The 18764-nt window shown below is 42.3% G+C and overlaps 1 protein-coding gene across 9 annotated transcripts in view; it reads left to right on the forward strand.

The window, feature by feature from the left end:
* Nucleotides 1-18764, forward strand: part of SECISBP2 (SECIS binding protein 2) — a 39320-nt gene that overhangs the window by 18903 nt on the left and 1653 nt on the right. For 5 of the 9 annotated variants that reach the window (XM_037164729.2, XM_037164730.2, XM_037164731.2 and 2 more), the window contains 8 exons: nucleotides 445-567; nucleotides 1990-2079; nucleotides 3360-3492; nucleotides 8586-8752; nucleotides 9417-9537; nucleotides 10973-11129; nucleotides 11770-11990; nucleotides 18500-18654. In XM_037164729.2, the coding sequence (XP_037020624.2) occupies nucleotides 445-567; nucleotides 1990-2079; nucleotides 3360-3492; nucleotides 8586-8752; nucleotides 9417-9537; nucleotides 10973-11129; nucleotides 11770-11990; nucleotides 18500-18654 (1167 nt within the window). The remainder of the gene's footprint in view (nucleotides 1-444; nucleotides 568-1989; nucleotides 2080-3359; nucleotides 3493-8585; nucleotides 8753-9416; nucleotides 9538-10972; nucleotides 11130-11769; nucleotides 11991-18499; nucleotides 18655-18764) is intronic. The other 4 variants (XM_037164732.2, XM_037164736.2, XM_037164733.2 and 1 more) reach the window with 3 other exon arrangements.

Genomic DNA, 18764 nt, shown 5'->3' on the forward strand with positions numbered 1-18764 from the left:
ACCAGTTTCAAAATAATGAATGTAACAACTGTTTTCATTAATTTTGTTTTTCTTCAAAATTGTCTTCCTGAATGCTGGCTCTTTGGAAAATAGAGAATGAGGCGGCAAACTCTCACTAAAATCTCCATATAGTTATACAATTTGATATCTTTTTAAAATTTTTATTTGTTAATTTTTAGAGAAAGGGGAAGGGAGGGAGAGGAGAGAAACATCAATGTGTGGTTGCCTCCCACACATTGTGCCCCTCCATTGGGGACCTGGCCCACAAGAGGCATGTGCCCTGACCAGGAATCGAACCAGAGACCCACTGGTTTGCAGGCCGGCACTCAATTCACCGAGCCACACCTGCCAGGGCAACAATGTGATATCTTCATTCTGTTCTCATACATGGAATTAAGCATTCTTTTGAATGTCCCCAAAACCCACGGTTTTGTTTTGTTCTAGTCCAAAGCAACACAAGGTGGTGATCCTGAGCAAAATGAAGCCTCAAGAAAGAATAAGAAAAAGAAAGAAAAGTCTAAATCAAAATATGAAGTCCTGACAGTTCAAGAGCCACCAAGGATTGAAGTATATATATTATTTCTTCCCTTGTGTGGTGTAATATATAGTTCTGTCTTAATAGAAATGTGCGTTCATACTGGTTTTCTAAGGGAAAATCTTCAACATTTTCTTTAATCATCCTTCTCCTAGTGCTAAAGAAAATAGCCATTATCTGTTTTTGTCACATCTTCATTTTTAGGTCCCAGCACAGTACCTGTCTCATAGTAGGCACTCAGTAAATGTTGGAGTGAATGAATGAATTTGATCAAGACCTAGGGGTGTCAGACTCATTTTCACCAAGGGCCACATCATCCTCGTGGTTGCCTTCAAAGGGCCAGAGTAATGTTAGGAATATATAGATATAACTACGCCTTAACTGTTTAAGGAGTTGAAATTACATTTGTCCCTTTGAAGGCAACCTTGAGGCTGATGTGGTCCCCGGTGAAAATGAATTTGACACCCCTGATCTAGAGACAAAACTGTGTATATTAAAGTGGAATAGTTATGTACCGTAGTATTACTATTTATCCCTAAGTCTCTCCTTTACCTGTTTTTTAAAAAAATATTTTTAAATCTTTGCTTTGGCATGCTGGCTTTTGCAGGGCTTCCTTTTCTATCCAGAAATCTTATTATAATGTGCTTCACTAGAAAGAGAAATTTAGAATACCAGAGAGCTATTGTGGGCCCTGGTCACAAGATTGTGATGGATTTGCCAAAGTGCTCTTTAAATTGTCCTGGCTACTGCAAGAATGACCCTGTCCTTGGCTCTGAGCACATTTTTCACAGGTCTGCAGTACTAGACTCAGCAGCCTGGCTCCTGGTGCTCACAGAAGGGTCAGCGGTGTTGCCCAGATGTTCGGCTTGCCTAAGCCAAGGCTTTCTCACAAACCTGGGAGTCTGGAACATTTCCTTGAGTTAGTGGAGTTGTGTTTGCAGACCTATGACCATAGCAGAACAGTATGGTTGGGCCAGTAAAGGGTTCATGCTTTTGTCCCTATTTCTTACATAACTTTTCCAAGGCACCTGAAATTTTGATAGCGTATAAGACATTTAAAAATGATATAAACATTGTTTAGAGACCCTTTGTCCCTCTTTCTATTTTTTTAGCCTGGGATCAGCACACATGACAGGACACTTACATCCTCTGGGTCTGGATTGATGGGTTTCCTAATGCAAAGCCTAATGGAAGGAAGGGTGCTTGAACACTCTCATGCCATGGTCATTAGGTGCAGCTCTGTTTACTCCTTGGGGCCCCTGCTCTTGCTTTCTGGAGCAGGAGATTGGAACTGAAGCCCTTAGCTTCAGCTTAATTTTTTGGTCTGTTTTGTATCTCCTTGGAATACTTCTGTGGGAGCTTATCATAGATAATATGAACAAGGAGAAGACTTCACTTGGGCATATTTGAGTCTCATGAATTATGAAGTGCTAAAGGGTGTGTGGTTTACTTAGGATGCTGAGGAGTTTCCCAATCTGGCAGTTGCATCTGAAAGAAGAGACAGAGTAGAGGCACCGAAATTTCAGTTGAAACAGCAGCCACAGGTAAATTTTAGAGTGAAACCACAATTGCTTTAGGCTTAACTTTTCCTGCTAAACTGAACTCTTGAGGAAAAACTGCTTTCCAGACTTCTTCGTGTATGGAAAACTGTGGTTTTATTTTTATTTATTCCTTCATTGCAGGAGGCATTCAGTATGTTGAAGCAGAATTGCTTTTAAACTAAAACACTTTGTCACTTTTGTAATAAGACTGTTGATACTAACCACTGCTATTATTAGAAAGGTGCGGAATACATACTGCCTATGAAGCTTTGATTTAAAGGAAAAGATGTCGATTCAGTTTATTCAGGAAACAAGAATTTCTTTGTGAGGCAGTAATGTCTGACAGAGGGAAATAACAGAGCCACCTAAATTTCACTCTTAAGTAGTCAGAACAACCTGAAGAGAAGATCGTCCTTGTACCTCAGCCCTGCTGTGGATTCAGGAATGAGCTTATGGTTATTATCTAAATGGGGAACTTGTATACTTTTCGGATGTTCATTGTAAGTTTTTTCTGTCAGAGAAGGGTGATTATTTTCACACTTGTGAGAAGTAAAATGCTAAACCCTTATGTGAGTTAACTTTGCGTTACTGTGTTATAATTTGGATACTCTATAGCCCACCTGTGCTGCAGTCCTCAGCCAGTGGGGTTTCGGTGTCAGGGAAGAAAACAGGCAGGAGAGAAGGTGCTTAAGCAATGAGGCAACCTGCCTGTGCAACCTTTTACACTGTCTCAAAACCCAGTTTGCAACTATGTCAGAAGTACTGTTTGTTTATAGTATATCAAACTTTGTGTCTAAATTTAGCCCTTAACTGCTGGGTATGATTTGGGCTTGGGTTAATTTTTGGCCATCTCTCCATGATTTTGTGGCATGTGTTTGATTCACTTGGACAATTAGAGAATGAATAGGGCCAACGAGGCAATAATACTTGACCAATTAGCCTCACATACAACAAACTTTTTTAGCCAAGAGACTTTATAGAAGTGTTGGTTTCTTGTCTGTAGATGTACACTACTACTCCTAGTGGAGATGTACACATAATTGTAGGTGGTTTAATGTAAACCCAGTGTTGTGAAAGAAAAGGGAGGAAATAAACAACCATGGTGGAAATATTGGCAGGTAATGTACAATTCATTGGGTCTTTCTCTTTAATTATATTAATTTTTAATTTTTAAGATTTTTATACTCTAAATCTATTTTATCTTTAATTATATGATTTGTTTGTCATCAAACAAAAGCACAGTTTGTAAAATATTATAAACTTTTGATTTTTGAACTTTTTAGAGTAATTTTAAAAGTGGTGGAAAGAAGAGCCAAATTCCAGTGCAGTTGGACCTGGGGGGGATGCTGACAGCACTGGAGAAGAAGCAGCACTCCCAGAGTCCAAGGCAGGCCTCCAAGGCAGTGGTGTTTTCAGGTAAAAGAGGGTTTTAATTTTAAACGATTGAAAGTCTTTTTCAGGTAGACTATTTGGTGACTTTTCTTTTGTAATCCAAAGTTATTTATAATCAAAATGATATGGTACTGGAATAAGGATAGACATAGACCAATGGAATAGAAATGATAGTCTAGAAATAAACTCACATGTTTAAACCAGTGAGTTAAACCAGCTTAGTAGCAGGTTTAAAAATCCTGCTACTAAGCTGGATTTTTGACAAGGGTGCTGGGTTCATTAAAAGAATAAAGAGCACCTGGCTGGTGTAGCTCAGTGGATTGAGCATGAGCCTGGGAACCAAACAACCACAGTTTGATTCCCAGTCAGGGCACATGCCTGGGTTGGAGGCCAGTTCCCAGCAGGGGACACACACACAAGAGGCAACCATACATTGATATTTCTCTCCCTCTCTTCTTCCCTTCCCCTCTAAAGATAAATAAATAAAATCTTTTAAAAAATTTTTAAAAATAAAGAATAAAGAACAGTCTCTTAAAAATTGGTTCTAGGACAACTGGACTTCCATATGCTAAAGAATAAAGTTGGAACCTACTTTACCCCATAAACGAAAATGACTCAGAATGGATCAATGACCTAATTATTAGACCTAAAACCATAAAACTCTTAGAAGAAGGTAGAGGTAAATTTTTATGACCTTGAATTAGACAGTGAGTTTTCATATAGGACACCAAAATTAAAGACATTTGTGTACCAAAGGACAATCTCAAGAACATGCAAAGACAAGTTACAGAATGGGAGGAAATATTTGAAAGTTGTATCTGCTAAGGATTTAATATCTATATCTGTGATATAAGAACTATAATTCAACAACAAACTCAGAAAGTGAGCAAAAGCACTAGAAAAGACATTTCTCCTCAAGAAGAAATACAAATGGCCAGTAGCACATGAAAAAGATCTTCGTTAGCCATTAGAGAAATACAAGTCAAAACCTCATCGAGGTAGTTCTTCGTACTTAAACTGGTAGCTAGCTATAAGCAAGTGCACGAAAATGACTGGTGGTGGCAACACATTGGGAAATTGGAATTCTTGTACACTGCTGGTAGAAATGTAAAATGATGCATCTACTTTGGAAAACAGTCTGGTGGTTCTTCCGAATGGTAAATACAGAATTGCCATGTGACTGAGTAATTCCATTCTCATTTATACCAAATAATTAAAAACAGAGACTCAGACACTTATATCCCTGTGTTCATAGCTGTATTAGTTATAATAGCCAAAAGGTGGAAACAACCCAAATGTGTATCTGATTGGATAAACAAAATGTGATTTATGTACACCATGGAATATTATTCAACCTTGAAAGGGAAGGACATTCTGACACATGCTACAACACGGGTAAAATTGAAAACATAATGCTAAGTGAAGCCAGTCACAAAAGGAAACATTGTAAGATTCCACTACATGAAATTTCTAGAAGAGGCAAATTAATAGACAGTAGTAGACTAGAGGCTAGCAGGGGTTGAGGGGAGGGCGAATAGAGAGTTATTGTTTGAGGATGACAAATTTTCAGTTTGGGAATGAAAAGGTTTTGGAAATGGATAGTGGTGATGGTTGTAAAACATTATGAACATAATTGACACCACTGTGCACTTAAAAACAGTTAAAATAGTAGATTGTATGTTACATTTTCTTTACCACAGCACTTCAAAAAACTTTTTAAAATACGATTTTAAGGAGCAGATATGATGATACTGTTCACCTGGAAATGCAATACATAAATGCCCTGTACAGTTTCCAAAGCTGAATCTCATAGAAGTGAATTACCTGTCTGTATATGGGGTGCAGCTCGTAACAGTGCTGGCTTGCCTCTGATAACGCTATTTCTCCCCTCTGAAATGTCTTCTCATAGAGCCGAGACAGTTATGATTGCAACATGTCAGAGAAAGAAATATGCACATTTACCACCATAGTCTTTTAAGTGCACTTCCTCTTTCTGAGGCAGTTTATTAATTTATTTTTAAAAGAAAAAAGTAATCAAGGAAATGGTTAAGAAGCTTTTTTCTCTTGAAGTATTTTTTTAAATTTATTTATTTATCTTTAGAGGGGAAGGGAAAAAGAGAGGGAGAGAAATATCAATGTATGGTTGCCTCCGTGCATCCCCTGCTGGGAACTGGCCTGCATCCCAGGCATGTGCCCTGACTGGGAATTGAACTGCAATCCTTTGGTTCACAGCCCTGCACTCAATCCACTGAGCTATACCAGCCAGGGCTCCTGAAGTATTTTAAAGCAACTCTTAGACGTGTCATTTTACCTGTAAATACCCCAGTTAGCTTCTCTGATAGTTTTATTTTTAACTAAACCACCCTACCATCCTCTCATCTAATAATATTAATGATTATTTCTTGTTTGCATATCCTATTCAGTCTATATTTGAGTTTTCTTCATTGTCTAAGCAATTTTGGTGATTTTATTCAAATCAGGATCTACAGTTTCATGTAATACATATCCATAATTCTTACATAGTAGTCCCCCTTTATCCATGAGGGATACATTCCAGGATTCCTCCCCTATAGTAGATACCTGAAACCACAGTACCAAACACTGTGTACACTGTTTTTTCCTATATGTTGCATACCGATGACAATTTTAAATTACTCTTGTGCTTTGGGGCTATTGAGTAAAATAAGGACTGCTTGAGCACAAACACTACAATACTGCCATCGCTGATCTGAGACTGCTACTAAGTGACTAATGGGTGGGTAGTATGTATAGTATGGATATGCTAGACCAGCAATTGATTCACATCCCAGGCAGGACAGTGCAAGATTTGATCAAGCTGCTCAGAATGGCATACAATTTAAAACTTACAAATTGTTTATTTCTGGAATTTTCCATCTAATATTTTTTGCACTATGGTTGATCACAGGTAACTGAAACTGCAGGAAGCAAAACTGCTGTTTTCAGGGGACTACTTTATACCAAAGCTTGGGACCACTGTCCTCCTAGATTGTCTTTCTTCAAATTGCTTTTCTCAACTCATCTTCTGTTTTGTAAAGGCCTATAGTGCTATTACTGTGTATTAATGTTTTCAAACCAATCCATGTGGTTTGGTGGAAGTTGAACCATCTTTTTATCCCTATAACGAAGTTTACTCTTTCTCAGTAAAGACTATAATGTGTGATCTCATTGTTTGAGGACATTTCTGGTAGTTTGTATTTACGATGACCCTTTTGAAAAGTCTCTTGCCACCACTTTGTTGACACAACCTTTGCAGAAGTCAGCTGTTGGTTACCATATTGCATATCTTCTAAAAGAGACTAGTACTTTTGTAGTTGATTCTCTGGCATTTTTCACACATAAGTATATTTTCCAGTTCCCCTCATGTGCAGTAGGTGACGCTTCCTCCAGTCAATGTGATTATGATCACTCCTTGGTACTTCCATTGCATTCTGTGGTTCGCTCTCCTATATTCACCTTATTCCTGTTCCCATGGGCAGGTCAGCTTTTCCTTGACAATTAGCTTTGGGCTTATTAAGTTTTTTGTTTCTGTTGTTTTTTTTTAATCTTCACCCAAGGATGTGTTTATTGGGGTTTTTTGGGTGGTGGTGGGGAGACATTGAAATGAGAGAGAAACATCTGTCAGTTGCCTACAGTACATGCCCCAACTGACTGGGGATGGAACCCACGACATTTTGGTGCATGGGACAGTTCTCCAGCTGACTCAGCAACTCTGCCAGGACCTTGGTTTTTTTTTTTTTTTTTTGATATATGGTCAGTCAGGTGTGGCTATAAGAGGAGACATAGGAGAAACTCAAGAAAAAAAACAAAGTTTATTATGCTGTCAGGTCCTAGAGACAGGAGGCATGGCATGCAGGGCCATGTGGGGAAGTACCAGGGTGGGCAGGAGGCAGAGGGCAAGATGGAGGGGGAGGTTTAGTCCAGAGCCTTTATTGGGATTTTTCCTCTGGAGAACTCCCTTCCCCGGCCTGCTGTTAGCACTATGGAGAGTCACAGGGCAGTGGGGTGCAGGGGTGCAGACAGGAATGACCAGGGCTGGTGGGCTTAGGTGGTAGATATTGCAGGAGCCTTGTTGAGGTCCTGAACTCACAGTTGGCATTGAAGATGGGGAGAGGAAGCAGATGTAGGCAGGGTTGTTATATTGTTGTTTTTCAAGAACAGCTGACGAGAACCAAGCCAGTTACATGTACATTCTAAACATAATGGTAAGAGCCAAGGCTAGAAATGGCACAGAGCAGGGACATAGTGGACACATTCTGCACTGTAGCAGGGAGTCACACAGGAGAGAGTTAATGGATGCACCTGATTAACAGTACACTAATAACCTAAATTCCACACTTAAGGAGTTTGGGTAAATACATTTAGAAAAATATTGATGGTTGTTGAAGCTGGACAGTGGATACATAGTTTTTGCTATTACATTATTTTCTTTGGTGTATGTTGGAAATTTTCTAATGAAAAAGTAGGGAGGAAGTATACACAAATGAACTGTTTCCTGAGAGGAAGGGTAAGGTGTAGGAAGTAGAGCAGAGCCAGAGAATGCAGTGGAAGTATTGAGCAGTGATTATAATCAAATTGGAGGGATTTTTACCTATGGCACATGAGGGGATTTGGGAAAATAGGTTTATTTGTGAAAAAATGCAAAAGAATCAACTAGAAATGTTGTAAGACACTTATAGGGGACTTACAAAAGAAAAGTTATGCCTGTGGTAACCAGGAGCTGACTTCTGCAAAGGTGGAATCAACTGAAAGTGATGGAGAGAGACTTACTCAAAAGGATCATTGTAAATCCAAACTACCAGAAATGTCCTCAGTCAAAAAATGAGTTCACACATTAGTAGACTTTACTGAGAAACAGCAGGCTTCATTATAGGGATAGATAGGAAGATGGTTTTTCCTGATGAATTAGTCGATGATTTTTTTTTGGATTCCTACCAAAAAACACTTCAGTTACATGACAATCATTGCCATTTAGAAGAATGTCTCAGGGACAGTTTGATGAGGGTGAGTAGGGTTGTGGGGATGGGTGGGATGGCATGGGTAGCCCCCGATTGCTGCAGGGAGCCCTCCCTGAGGCACATGTCTTCACTGTGTTGCAGTGGGGGCAGTTCCCATTCTCTCTAAAGAGGCCACATCAGGGAAGAAGGGTCACCGCTTTAGCCAGGCAAATACCCCACACAACCCCTTGGACTCCAGTGCTCCCCTGATGAAGAAGGGGAAGCAGCGGGAGGTCCCCAAGGCCAAGAAGCCTACCTCATTGAAGAAGGTGAGTAGTGCTGTATTTCAAACTGGGCACTAGAAAACCTAAAGAATTACTTCTGTCAGCTCAGGTTTTAGGTTTTCATTTCCTAGAGGATGTGTTGGTGATTCTCTTAGAAATGATCCCTCACTCGCTTAGTGACAGAGTGGGGTGGCCTCAGCTACTAGCTTGGGAAGGGATCCGTTTTTAAAAATACTTTGCAGTGACATGGACAGAAAACGAGAAATGGAAGGAGTTACATTCTCCTTATTCACTTGATACCCTCATCCTACTTGAGGGATCTGCCTACTGTTTAGATTCAATGACTGTTGGACACTTCCGAGTAGATACGCTATCAGGGCTGTTGCACGCATTCTTTTATTTGATTCTCAGTCTGTGGTGTGTCATCGGTCTCAGATGGGAAACAAGTGTCTAGTCTGGGATCAGGTGACTGTCAAGCTGTACTATTGCATCAGAACCCAGGTTGCATGCGTCCTGTCGGTGCACCTGAGTAAGGGGTATGCTGCTCCTGGGCCAACCCCCCAGGATGGGGTGGGGGGGTCATGTTGCCACTGTGAAGGCAGAGATGGGCACACTGCCAGTAAGCCAACCTTGAGTGGTTTATTTTGCAGAGGACCTTATTTGTAAGTACAGGTATTTAGGTACTTTAATTATTTGTTCAATTTTAAAGATTATTTTGAAAGAACGGGAGGAGAGAAAGCAGCAGCGTCTCCAAGAAAATGCTGTGAGCCCAGCAGTTGATGATATGCAAGATGTAGAGAGTGGTGGTGATGACCTGGCTCTCGAACAGGGTGAGCCCTTAGTTACCCAGTTCTTTTGGTTGTGTCTTAAAGAATCCTTCAGTGGGGCAACTGTGTGCAGCAAACCACCCAGAATTCTGCCAGCCTCTGGCCGCTTTGTGGTAAAAGCAAGGCAGCATTGAACCCTGAGGATGCAGACATTTTCAGACTCCAAACCTGACAGTAGGAAGGTGTTCCCATGGACAGTGGGCTTGTGAGGGACAGGGGATGAGGCCCCTGAGTTTCATCTGTATGGCATTAGATGGTCCTTGCAACTTGAAGCAGCTTTGCGAATTTACCCCACTAACTTCAAAGCTGCTTCCCTTGAGTACAAGTACAATATCTTAAGAAGAACGTGTTTAGTAAGCTTTTTGTTGAATGACACACTTAGAAAAGTGCACAGACCCTGAGGATATAGCTTGAAGACTTTACAAAGTGAACACAGCACTAACTTGAGGAACAGAGCAGCCCTACTGTTCCTGGTATTCCAGCCCAAGGCCTGGCCTCAAGCACAGCTGCACTGATGGGCCTTTGGGCTTCTTTCCCAGGGCATCTTGCAGTGGGTGCCCCTCTGGCCAGCAGTATGTCTGTGGCCCATAAGGGCAATTCCCAGTTGTCTTTGCTGCACAGAGTCCAGCTGTACAAACGTGCCATGGTGCCATTAGATGCAGAATCACTGGCAGTGTGATGTGTGGAGGGTGTGAGCACTCCTTCCTACTGGCATTTCCCTATGTGGATTGCAAGCTTCGGTCCATGTCGTCCAGCCTCGGCGGCTCCAGCCAGTGGCTTTCAGGTCTGTTACCAGTTCCAGCCACAGTGGGGAGAGGTCATCTTGAAAGACATTGTCTTTATTGTGTCTGCCATCCTGGCTGGTGTGTGTGCTCCTGAATTCCTTCTCTGGTGAGCTAATACCTCACTTGCACTCTAAAAATCTCCAGAAGGAACATTTGGGGACCGTAGCAATTACTGAATCCTGTCTGATGTGTTTAAACACACCCCTTGAGGGGGCTCTTATAAATTAGATATTATGGTTTAGCTCTTATTTAAGAATTACTTGATAAAAGAATAGTGTCAAGCACATAAGTGCAAAAAATTCAGAACACAACCTGTTTTGAACACTTCCTGATAGGTATTTCAGATTAAATTAGAAAATTAAAATACAAATTTGGCCACTGGACCACATACTTAAAATGGTTAGAATGGAAAGTTTTATAAATATTTTGCCACAATAAAATTAAATAACTACACTGGGTAAATTTAGGAAGGCACTTCCAGGCAGAACAGAAAGCTGCCAGGTTCTTTTTTTCCAAAGTCATTCCCATCACTCTGCTGCCATCTGTGGTGCTCAGCAGCTGTGTTTGAATGAGGTGGGTGTGGGTTGCATCTGGCTGCTCTGGTGACTGTGCTGTGCAGGACACTGTGGGCCATGACTTTTTTTCCTGTGAAGCTCCAGGGAAAACAGAAGTGTCAGTGTGCTCCACTCCTGCAATAGAGAGCAGCTCAGAAGAGCCACTGGAAACTGAGATCCATAAGGAAGTGGAAACCTGCTACTTGGTCCCTGAAGGTGCCAGCTGCCCCAAGATCCACAGCCGGAGATTCAGGGAGTGAGTGAGCCCTTAGGGGTTGGGAGGGGGTGCTATGCTCACTCTGGCCTTGGGTGTGACAGTTGTCTCACCCTGATGTGTTCAGACTGGAAAGCTAAGAGCTGGGCCCATGTTTTTATGCTTCCGGTCAAAGTGGCCAGGTACTTAGTCATACGACTTGGCAGGGTCTATCATCCTACTGATGCAATGGCATAGGTGCCCGTAAATTCAGGTTTCCTGTTGGGAATGGCTGGTGAGTGATAGCACGTGACATTTGGGTTCCCTTTCATGGTTTAATTTCTCCATATAATTTCTTAGGGAGCTCTTCCTCCCACCACACTTTTGTTCCAGGGCAGACTCTCCAGGTGTTTTCAGGAGGGGAGGTACACAGGGAATGGCCACAGTAGGAGAACATTTGGCAAGTCATGGTAATAGACAGGGTGTAGAGCTTCCATCCCTTGATGGTGCCAGTGTAGGAGGGTGCTTTGATCCTTACCTGTTATTGAATTGAGTCAGGACCCCCACTTTTGATTAGTATTGCTCATCAAAGTGTGATTTCCTGAGTGGGGCTGTGTCATCCACGTTTCTCTTGAGGTGGGATGGGAGCAACCTGCAGTGTCACAGCCAGTAGAAAGCTGATGGCATCTAACCTTTCTTTTAGTTATTGCAGCCAGGTGCTCAGTAAAGAGGTGGATGCCTGTGTTACGGATCTGCTCAAAGAGCTGGTCCGTTTCCAAGACCGTATGTACCAGAAAGATCCTGTCAAGGCCAAGACCAAACGCCGGCTAGTGCTGGGGCTGAGGGAGGTGCTCAAACACCTGAAGCTCAGAAAGCTGAAGTGCGTCATCATCTCTCCCAACTGTGAGAAAATACAGTCAAAAGGTAATGGTGCCTTCTTGTCCTTGGTACATTGCTTACCATGCCTCAGTCAGCAGTGAGGCATGGACAGTGTTTTCTTTTAATTGAGTAATTTGCTTCTGGTGTTTATGTGCCCACCACATGCCTTACTCTGTGAGGCAGCCAAACCCCTATAGTCTTCATGGCATAGTTCTAGCCGGCCCCTGCAGACCTCTGGCAGCAAGAAAATATGTGTTCCATTATGCTGCTTGCTGGGCATGGCACTGGTTTACACTGGAGCAGAGGATGGTCAGTGTCACTTATACCACAGAGGTTTTGTGACAGGCAGCCAGGCAGTGGGCTTCTGTCCATTTCATGTTGTTTTTATTTTTTTTAAATATATTTTATTGATTATGCTGTTACAGTTGTCCCATTTTCCCCCTTTATTCCCGTCCACCCTGCACTCCCCGCTCCCACCTTAATTTCCCCTGCCCTTAGTTTATGTCCATGGGTGGTACATGTAAGCTCTTTGGCTTCTATCTTTCCCATATTATTCATAACCTCCCCTTGTGTATTTTGTACCTACCATTTATGCTACTTATTCCTGTACTTTTTCCACCATTTCTCCCTCCCTTTCTCCTCGGATAACCCTCCCTGTGATCTCCATTTCTATGATTCTGTTCCTGTTCTAGTTGTTTGCTTAGTTTGTTTTTGTTTTTTATAGGGTTGGTTGTTAATTGTATTTGTTGTCATTTTACTGTTCATATTTTTGATCTTTCTCTTTTCCTTAGATAAGTCTCTTTTAAAAACATTTCATATAATAAGGGCTTGGTGATGATGAACTCCTTTAACTTGACTTTATCTGGGAAGCACCGTATCTACCCTTCCATTCTAAATGAGAGCTTTGCTGGATAAATAATCTTGGATGTAGGTCCTTGCCTTTCATGACTTGGAATACTTCTTTCTAGCCCCTTCTTGCCTGTAAGGTTTCTTTTGAAAATGAGCTGATAGTCTTATGGGAACTCCTCTGTAGGTAACTGTCTCCTTTTCTCTTGCTGCTTTTAAGATTCTGTCCTTATCTTTAATCTTGGGTGATGTAAAATGTGCATGGTGTGTGCTTTTTTGGATCCAACTTCTTTGAGAATCTCTGAGCTTCCTGGACTTCCTAGAAGTCTATTCCCTTTGCTAGATTAGGGAAGTTATGTTTTCAAATAAGTTTTTAATTTTTTGCTTTTCCTCTTCTCCTTCTGTCACCCTTATAATTCAGATGTTGGAACATTTAAAGTTGCCCCAGAGGTTCCTCAACCTCTCCTCATTTTTTTGTATTTTTGTTTCTTTAGTTTGTCCTGATTGAATGCTTATTTCTTCCATCTGGTCCAAACTGTTCATTGAGTCCCAGTTTCCTTCCCACCATTGTTGGTTCCCCGTACATTTTTCTTTATTTCACTTTTCATAGCCTTTACTTTTTCCTCTATTTTGCAACCATACTCAACTATTTTTGTGAGCATCCTGACAATCAGTGTTTTGAACTGTGTATCTGATAGGTTGGCTATCTCTTCATTGCTTAGTTATATTTTTTCTGGGGCTTAGATCTGTTCTTTCTTATCAGCCATATTTTTTTTGTCTCAGCACACCTGTTATGTGGTAAGAGGTGGAGCCTTGGATACTTGCCAGGGTGGGAAACCCAGGTTGCTGCGTTGTGGCTCTGTATGTGGGGGAGTGGTCAGAGAGGGCACCAATGCTGCTTGCTCAGCTATCAACTGGCTTTCAGTCACTTCCTCTGATACCCACAAATTGGGCCCTTTTGGTGCTAATTCCCAGGTGGATTTGTGTACATTCTAGGACCCTGTGGGTCTCGCCAGTAAACTTCCCTGTGAGTCTAGAGTTCCTCCTGCTGCTTCAACCACCACATGTTTTTTTAGTCAGAGGTTTTGAGGCTTTATTTCCCCACACTAGAACCCTGGGTTGTGTGGTCTGTCTTGCTCCCCAGTTGTTCCGTCCGGTTTTTCCACATACAAATGTGGGACTGCCCATTCCACCAGCCACCACTTCTAGTCTGGTAGCTGCCACTTTGCCCTTCCTGGTCCTCCAGCTGCCACCTTGCCACGAGTCCTCTCCGCCCTGGCTGCCTGTCTCTGCCCCTCCTACCGGTCTGGATAAATGTTTCTTCTTGAACTCCTTGGTTGTCAGGCTTGCGTACAGTTCGATTTTCTGTCAGTTCTGGTTGTGTTTTGTTTTTAAATTTGTTATTGTCCCTCTTTTGGTTGTACAAGGAGGCACAGTGTATGTACCTACACCTCCATCTTGGCCAAAAGTCCTTATTTTATGTTTTTTAAGATTTTATTTACTTATTTTTAGAGAGAGGGGAAGGGAGGAAGAAAGAAAGGGAGAGAAACATTGATTGGTTGCCTCTCATGTACTCCTAACCCAGGACCTGCCCGGCAACCCAGACATGTGCCCTGATCTTGAACTGAACTGGTGACCTTTTGATTTGCAGGATGATGCCCAATCCACTGAGCCTCACTGCCCAGGGCCTTCTGTCCTATTTAAAATTTTCTGGTTCTGTCTATGATGAACTCCTATGCCTGCTCCCTCATTAAAGATGTGGGTTTGTCCAAGCACTTGGCCGTCTTACTAATGCCATAGGTTTGGATTCATTTTGTGGGATACGAAATGTTGGTGAGGTGATTGACAGTGAACTTCTGTATGTTACCTCTCTCTAGTGGCCTTTGGCTTGTCTTTTATATGTCCTCCTCAGGCTTTGCAGTTGGGGGACTGGTAGTCAGGAGCAGAACATCACTGTAGACATTGGCCCTCCATATATGTGCCTGGACATTCACACTGCTTTCCCCATTGCACTCCTTTGTCCAGCCATGAAAACTTGAGTCAGTGGAATTGCCTTTGCAAGTGAGCTTTTTAGTTGCTATGTCACATCTGAAGACTTGAGGTTTCCTTACTTGTCTGCAGCCCCCAGGGGCCCAAGAACAATAGCGAGACCTACTCTGTTACCAGCCTAGCAGTCTCGCCCAACTTAGCTTGGGGCAGGGTCCAGTCTTCCCCTGTCGTAATGGGACAGCTGGGGTTGAAGAATGACCTCACATTCTTTTGTGCATTTACATCTTTAAGAAAACAACAACAAAAAAATGGGTATGTTTATATTTAGTCAACAGTCCTCTTCTCTGTGCCAGAGAACCAAGCTAAGATTTTACTGATGGGCATCTTGAGGATTTATTATGCATTTAAAACACATTGTGGTCATGTGGACACCCTCTGCCCAACACATACCAACCCCCAGAATTTCAGAAGGAAGTTGGTCTCAGCATAAACCTGTGTTCCCATAAGCAGCACAGGCACAGTAGCCATTCTGACCAGATAGGGAGCCCTCTCTAAATCCAACTTTTTTTTTTTAAATTTTTTTATTGATTATGCTGTTACAGTTGTTCTATTCCCCCTTTCATTCCCCTCCACCCTACCCCCCATCCCCACCATTACCCCCCTTTAGTTTATGACCAGTGTCTCAAGTCCTTTAGATTCTATATTTCCCATACTATTCTTGCCCCCCCCATCTATTTTTTATCTGCTGTCTATGCTACTTATTTTCTGTACCTTCTCCCCCCATCTCCTCCTCCCACTCCCCTGTTGCTAACCCTCCTTGAGATCTTCATTTCTATGTTTCCACTCCTGATCTAGCTGTCCTTTTAGTTTGCTTTTGTTGCCAGCCAAGGTCCAACTGCACAAGTAGGTCTGTATAGGGAAAGCAGCAGTTAGTTGGCTGGGTTGATCTTTTCTGCCCACTGCTGAACTTGCATTCAGGGATGAACTGGACATGAGGCAGAGAGACCCTGGAAGGAAAGAAGACTCAGCTACTTTTAGAGGACTCAGCTACAGTTTAGAGGACTCAGGCAGTCTCTGTTGATAACTTACAATTATATCTTTCACCCTATCTGCCTGACTCCCCTTTCCCCAGCCTGCCTGGTGTTTCTCTTTGGCATTTCTATCCCCAGGGGTTGTCTCTCCATGTTCTTCTGGTAGATCTGCAGTAGGGTGGACAGATTAAAGGATGTGGGGCTTAAAAATTAGTGCCCAGATACACCAGCTGCAGAATCGAGTTTCCAGTTTGCACAGAGTTGGGGGATGTACACTAGGGAAGTTCCTCTCTTGAAAGGAAATTCATTAACCATGTATGTAGTTCCCAGAGGGTCAGAGGTATTGGGGAATCTTTTCATTTCATACAGGTGCTGTATGTCCGTACAGGAGAGGTCTGCATGCGGAGGGAAGGGGCATGTGACACATGCTGTGGTCCTTCTCGATGCTAGGTTAAAACAGCTCACTATGTGAGGGGTGGGATACATTGTTTTATTACTTTCTTTTGAGGGGTGAATCCCTCATATTCCTCTAGCTGCTCAGAGGCAGCCACTGTTGCCAGATTTTTATGTATTATTAATAGTCTATGTGTATTTATGAACACTTGTGTGTGTGTGATCTGGCCTCCTGGACCCATGTGTACTTTGTTTTATAGCTTCAGTGTCTCAAGATCCTTTTGTTACACTGGTGCATACAGATTGTGTTGCTCTTGAAAGACTGCACAGTCCCATACAATGGGCACATCTGTTGTTTTCAGACTTCACACCTGTCAGTGACTTAAACACTATTGTTTATTTGTGTGAACATCTCTGTAGGTTCCATATCGAGAATGGAAGGCCATGTGCATGTATAACAATCCTGTGCCTGACACCTCCAGAGACACCACGGCCCCCATAGGCTGAGTACACCCCCTCCTTGCCCCCCTGACTTGAGAGGGAGGTTGAGCATCTTTTCACTGGTTTCAAGGGCATGATATTTTTTGCTGTTGGTTCATATTCTTTGCCCATTTGTCTTTTGGGATGCTGACTTTTGACATAGATATTACATTTTTTTAAAACAAGGAAGTTAACCCTTTTTGTTAAGAGTGATAAATGTTTTTCTGTTTTTTCAGTAGCCTGTTTTCACCTTGTTTTTTTTTGACCGTGCAGGGAGATGTATGTATCGGTATTTTTTCCCTACGTTTTTTTTACCATATCCAGGTTTTATGTCAGTCCCTGTCTTTCCTCTTCCCAGGGGAGTAAAGTTTCCTTAATTCTCATTTTTTTCCCCTGATCGCCATGTTTTCATGTTTGTTTTTGTAGCATGTATTTCAGTCTAAGATCTTTGCAGAGGCTGGTCCAATTGTCCCTTCTCCACTGCTTTGGAATACTCTTCCTCACATGCTCAAGATCTGCATATTCGGGTCATTTCTGGGCCCTCTGCCTTGTCACCCTGCATTCTCTTATTTGCGTTCTTATAGCAGCATAGCACCCTGTTTTTTTGTTTTAATATTTTTTTAATTTATATTTTGAGAGAGAGGTCAAGACAGGGAGAGAAGCTTCAATGTGCAATACTGATTGGTTGCCTCTCGTATGCCCCCAAATGGGACCTGGCCCACTGCCCAAGCATGTGCCCTGACTGGGAATCGAACCAGCGATTTTTCAGTTTGTAGAATGACGCCAGCCCACTGAGCTACACCAGTCATGGCTGTAGCACACTTTTAATGCCTGACGGCGCTAGCCTGATATATTTCTTTTTCAAAATGCTGTTTTTACTCGTGTGTTTTTCCATATTTTTTTAAAAATCTATTTGTAGTACATCATAGTGTTTCAAAGTTTTAGGTTGATGTAGAATCAATATGTTACGATTTTGGATCATCCTGTCCAAGAACAGAGATGACTTTTGTTTGTTTTTATACCATGTTGAAGTTGCTCTGTAAATCTGTCACGTGTCCTGATAATTGGTTCCTGCCTGTTGTAATCTTGTGGTAGCTTTCATGAGTGGAGTCATTTCTCCATCATGCGTTCTACCTGTCTGCATGTGTGCCGACCATTGGTTTATGCTTATTTGTGCACAGGCTCCATATATAATGCTTTTGTTGGTGGTAATTCTTTGGTGCTGCTGGCTTTCTAGCTTGGCAGGCTTATCCCTGCACCAAAGTTCCTTTATCCTCCGTTCTTAAACTCACTCTGCCTGTCCTTGCTCTCCTATACACCAGCTCTGGCTGGTGCCTCTCTGGAAGGCAGGGGTGGATGGTGGACTTGTAAGCCCATGTGTGGTCATGTTGAAGGCGCTGGTCATGTGGGGTAGGTGCCCAGTGATCTCTCTGCTGCAGATTCCCATCTGTAAGTGGAGTGTTTTATGAAGATACAGGAATTTCTCACGTATTTGTGAAGATACATGAGAAAGTTAGAACAGTGACCTGACATTTAGTGAGTGTTTAGTAAATATTCCTAAGACTTTTTTAGGTGTAATGCCAGCTGGTGACTCAATGTAGACATGTTTTATTACACTAAGGAATGGTTTTTTGTGTGAATTCTTCCACATGGCTGAGAGGAATAGTGTACTTACACTGCAGTGACCTGTTTTCTCCTGGTGACATCTGGCACAGGCCACTGACTGGAGTAAAGAAGGTATCTGGAGAGTATTGTTGTTTGTAGCAAAAGCCCTTTCAACCAGTATTCCTACCATGTTTCCTTGTCCTTGGACAGGTGGGTTGGATGACACCCTGCACACCATTATCAATTATGCCTGTGAACAGAACATTCCCTTTGTGTTTGCTCTCAACCGCAAAGCTCTGGGGCGCAGTTTGAACAAAGCTGTTCCTGTCAGCGTGGTGGGGATCTTCAGCTATGATGGGGCCCAGGTGAGTGGGGAAGAGGCTCCAGTTTGTCAGCACTGCATATGGGAGGGAGGCAATAGAGATGGTGTGGTCCACAGACAGCCCAGCAGAGCCACTCAGCCTCAGTGGACTTT

The sequence above is a fragment of the Artibeus jamaicensis genome, unplaced genomic scaffold (genome assembly GCF_021234435.1).
Source record: "Artibeus jamaicensis isolate MK-2021 breed Jamaican fruit bat unplaced genomic scaffold, CSHL_Jam_final contig_264, whole genome shotgun sequence".
Taxonomy (NCBI): Eukaryota; Metazoa; Chordata; class Mammalia; order Chiroptera; family Phyllostomidae; genus Artibeus; species Artibeus jamaicensis.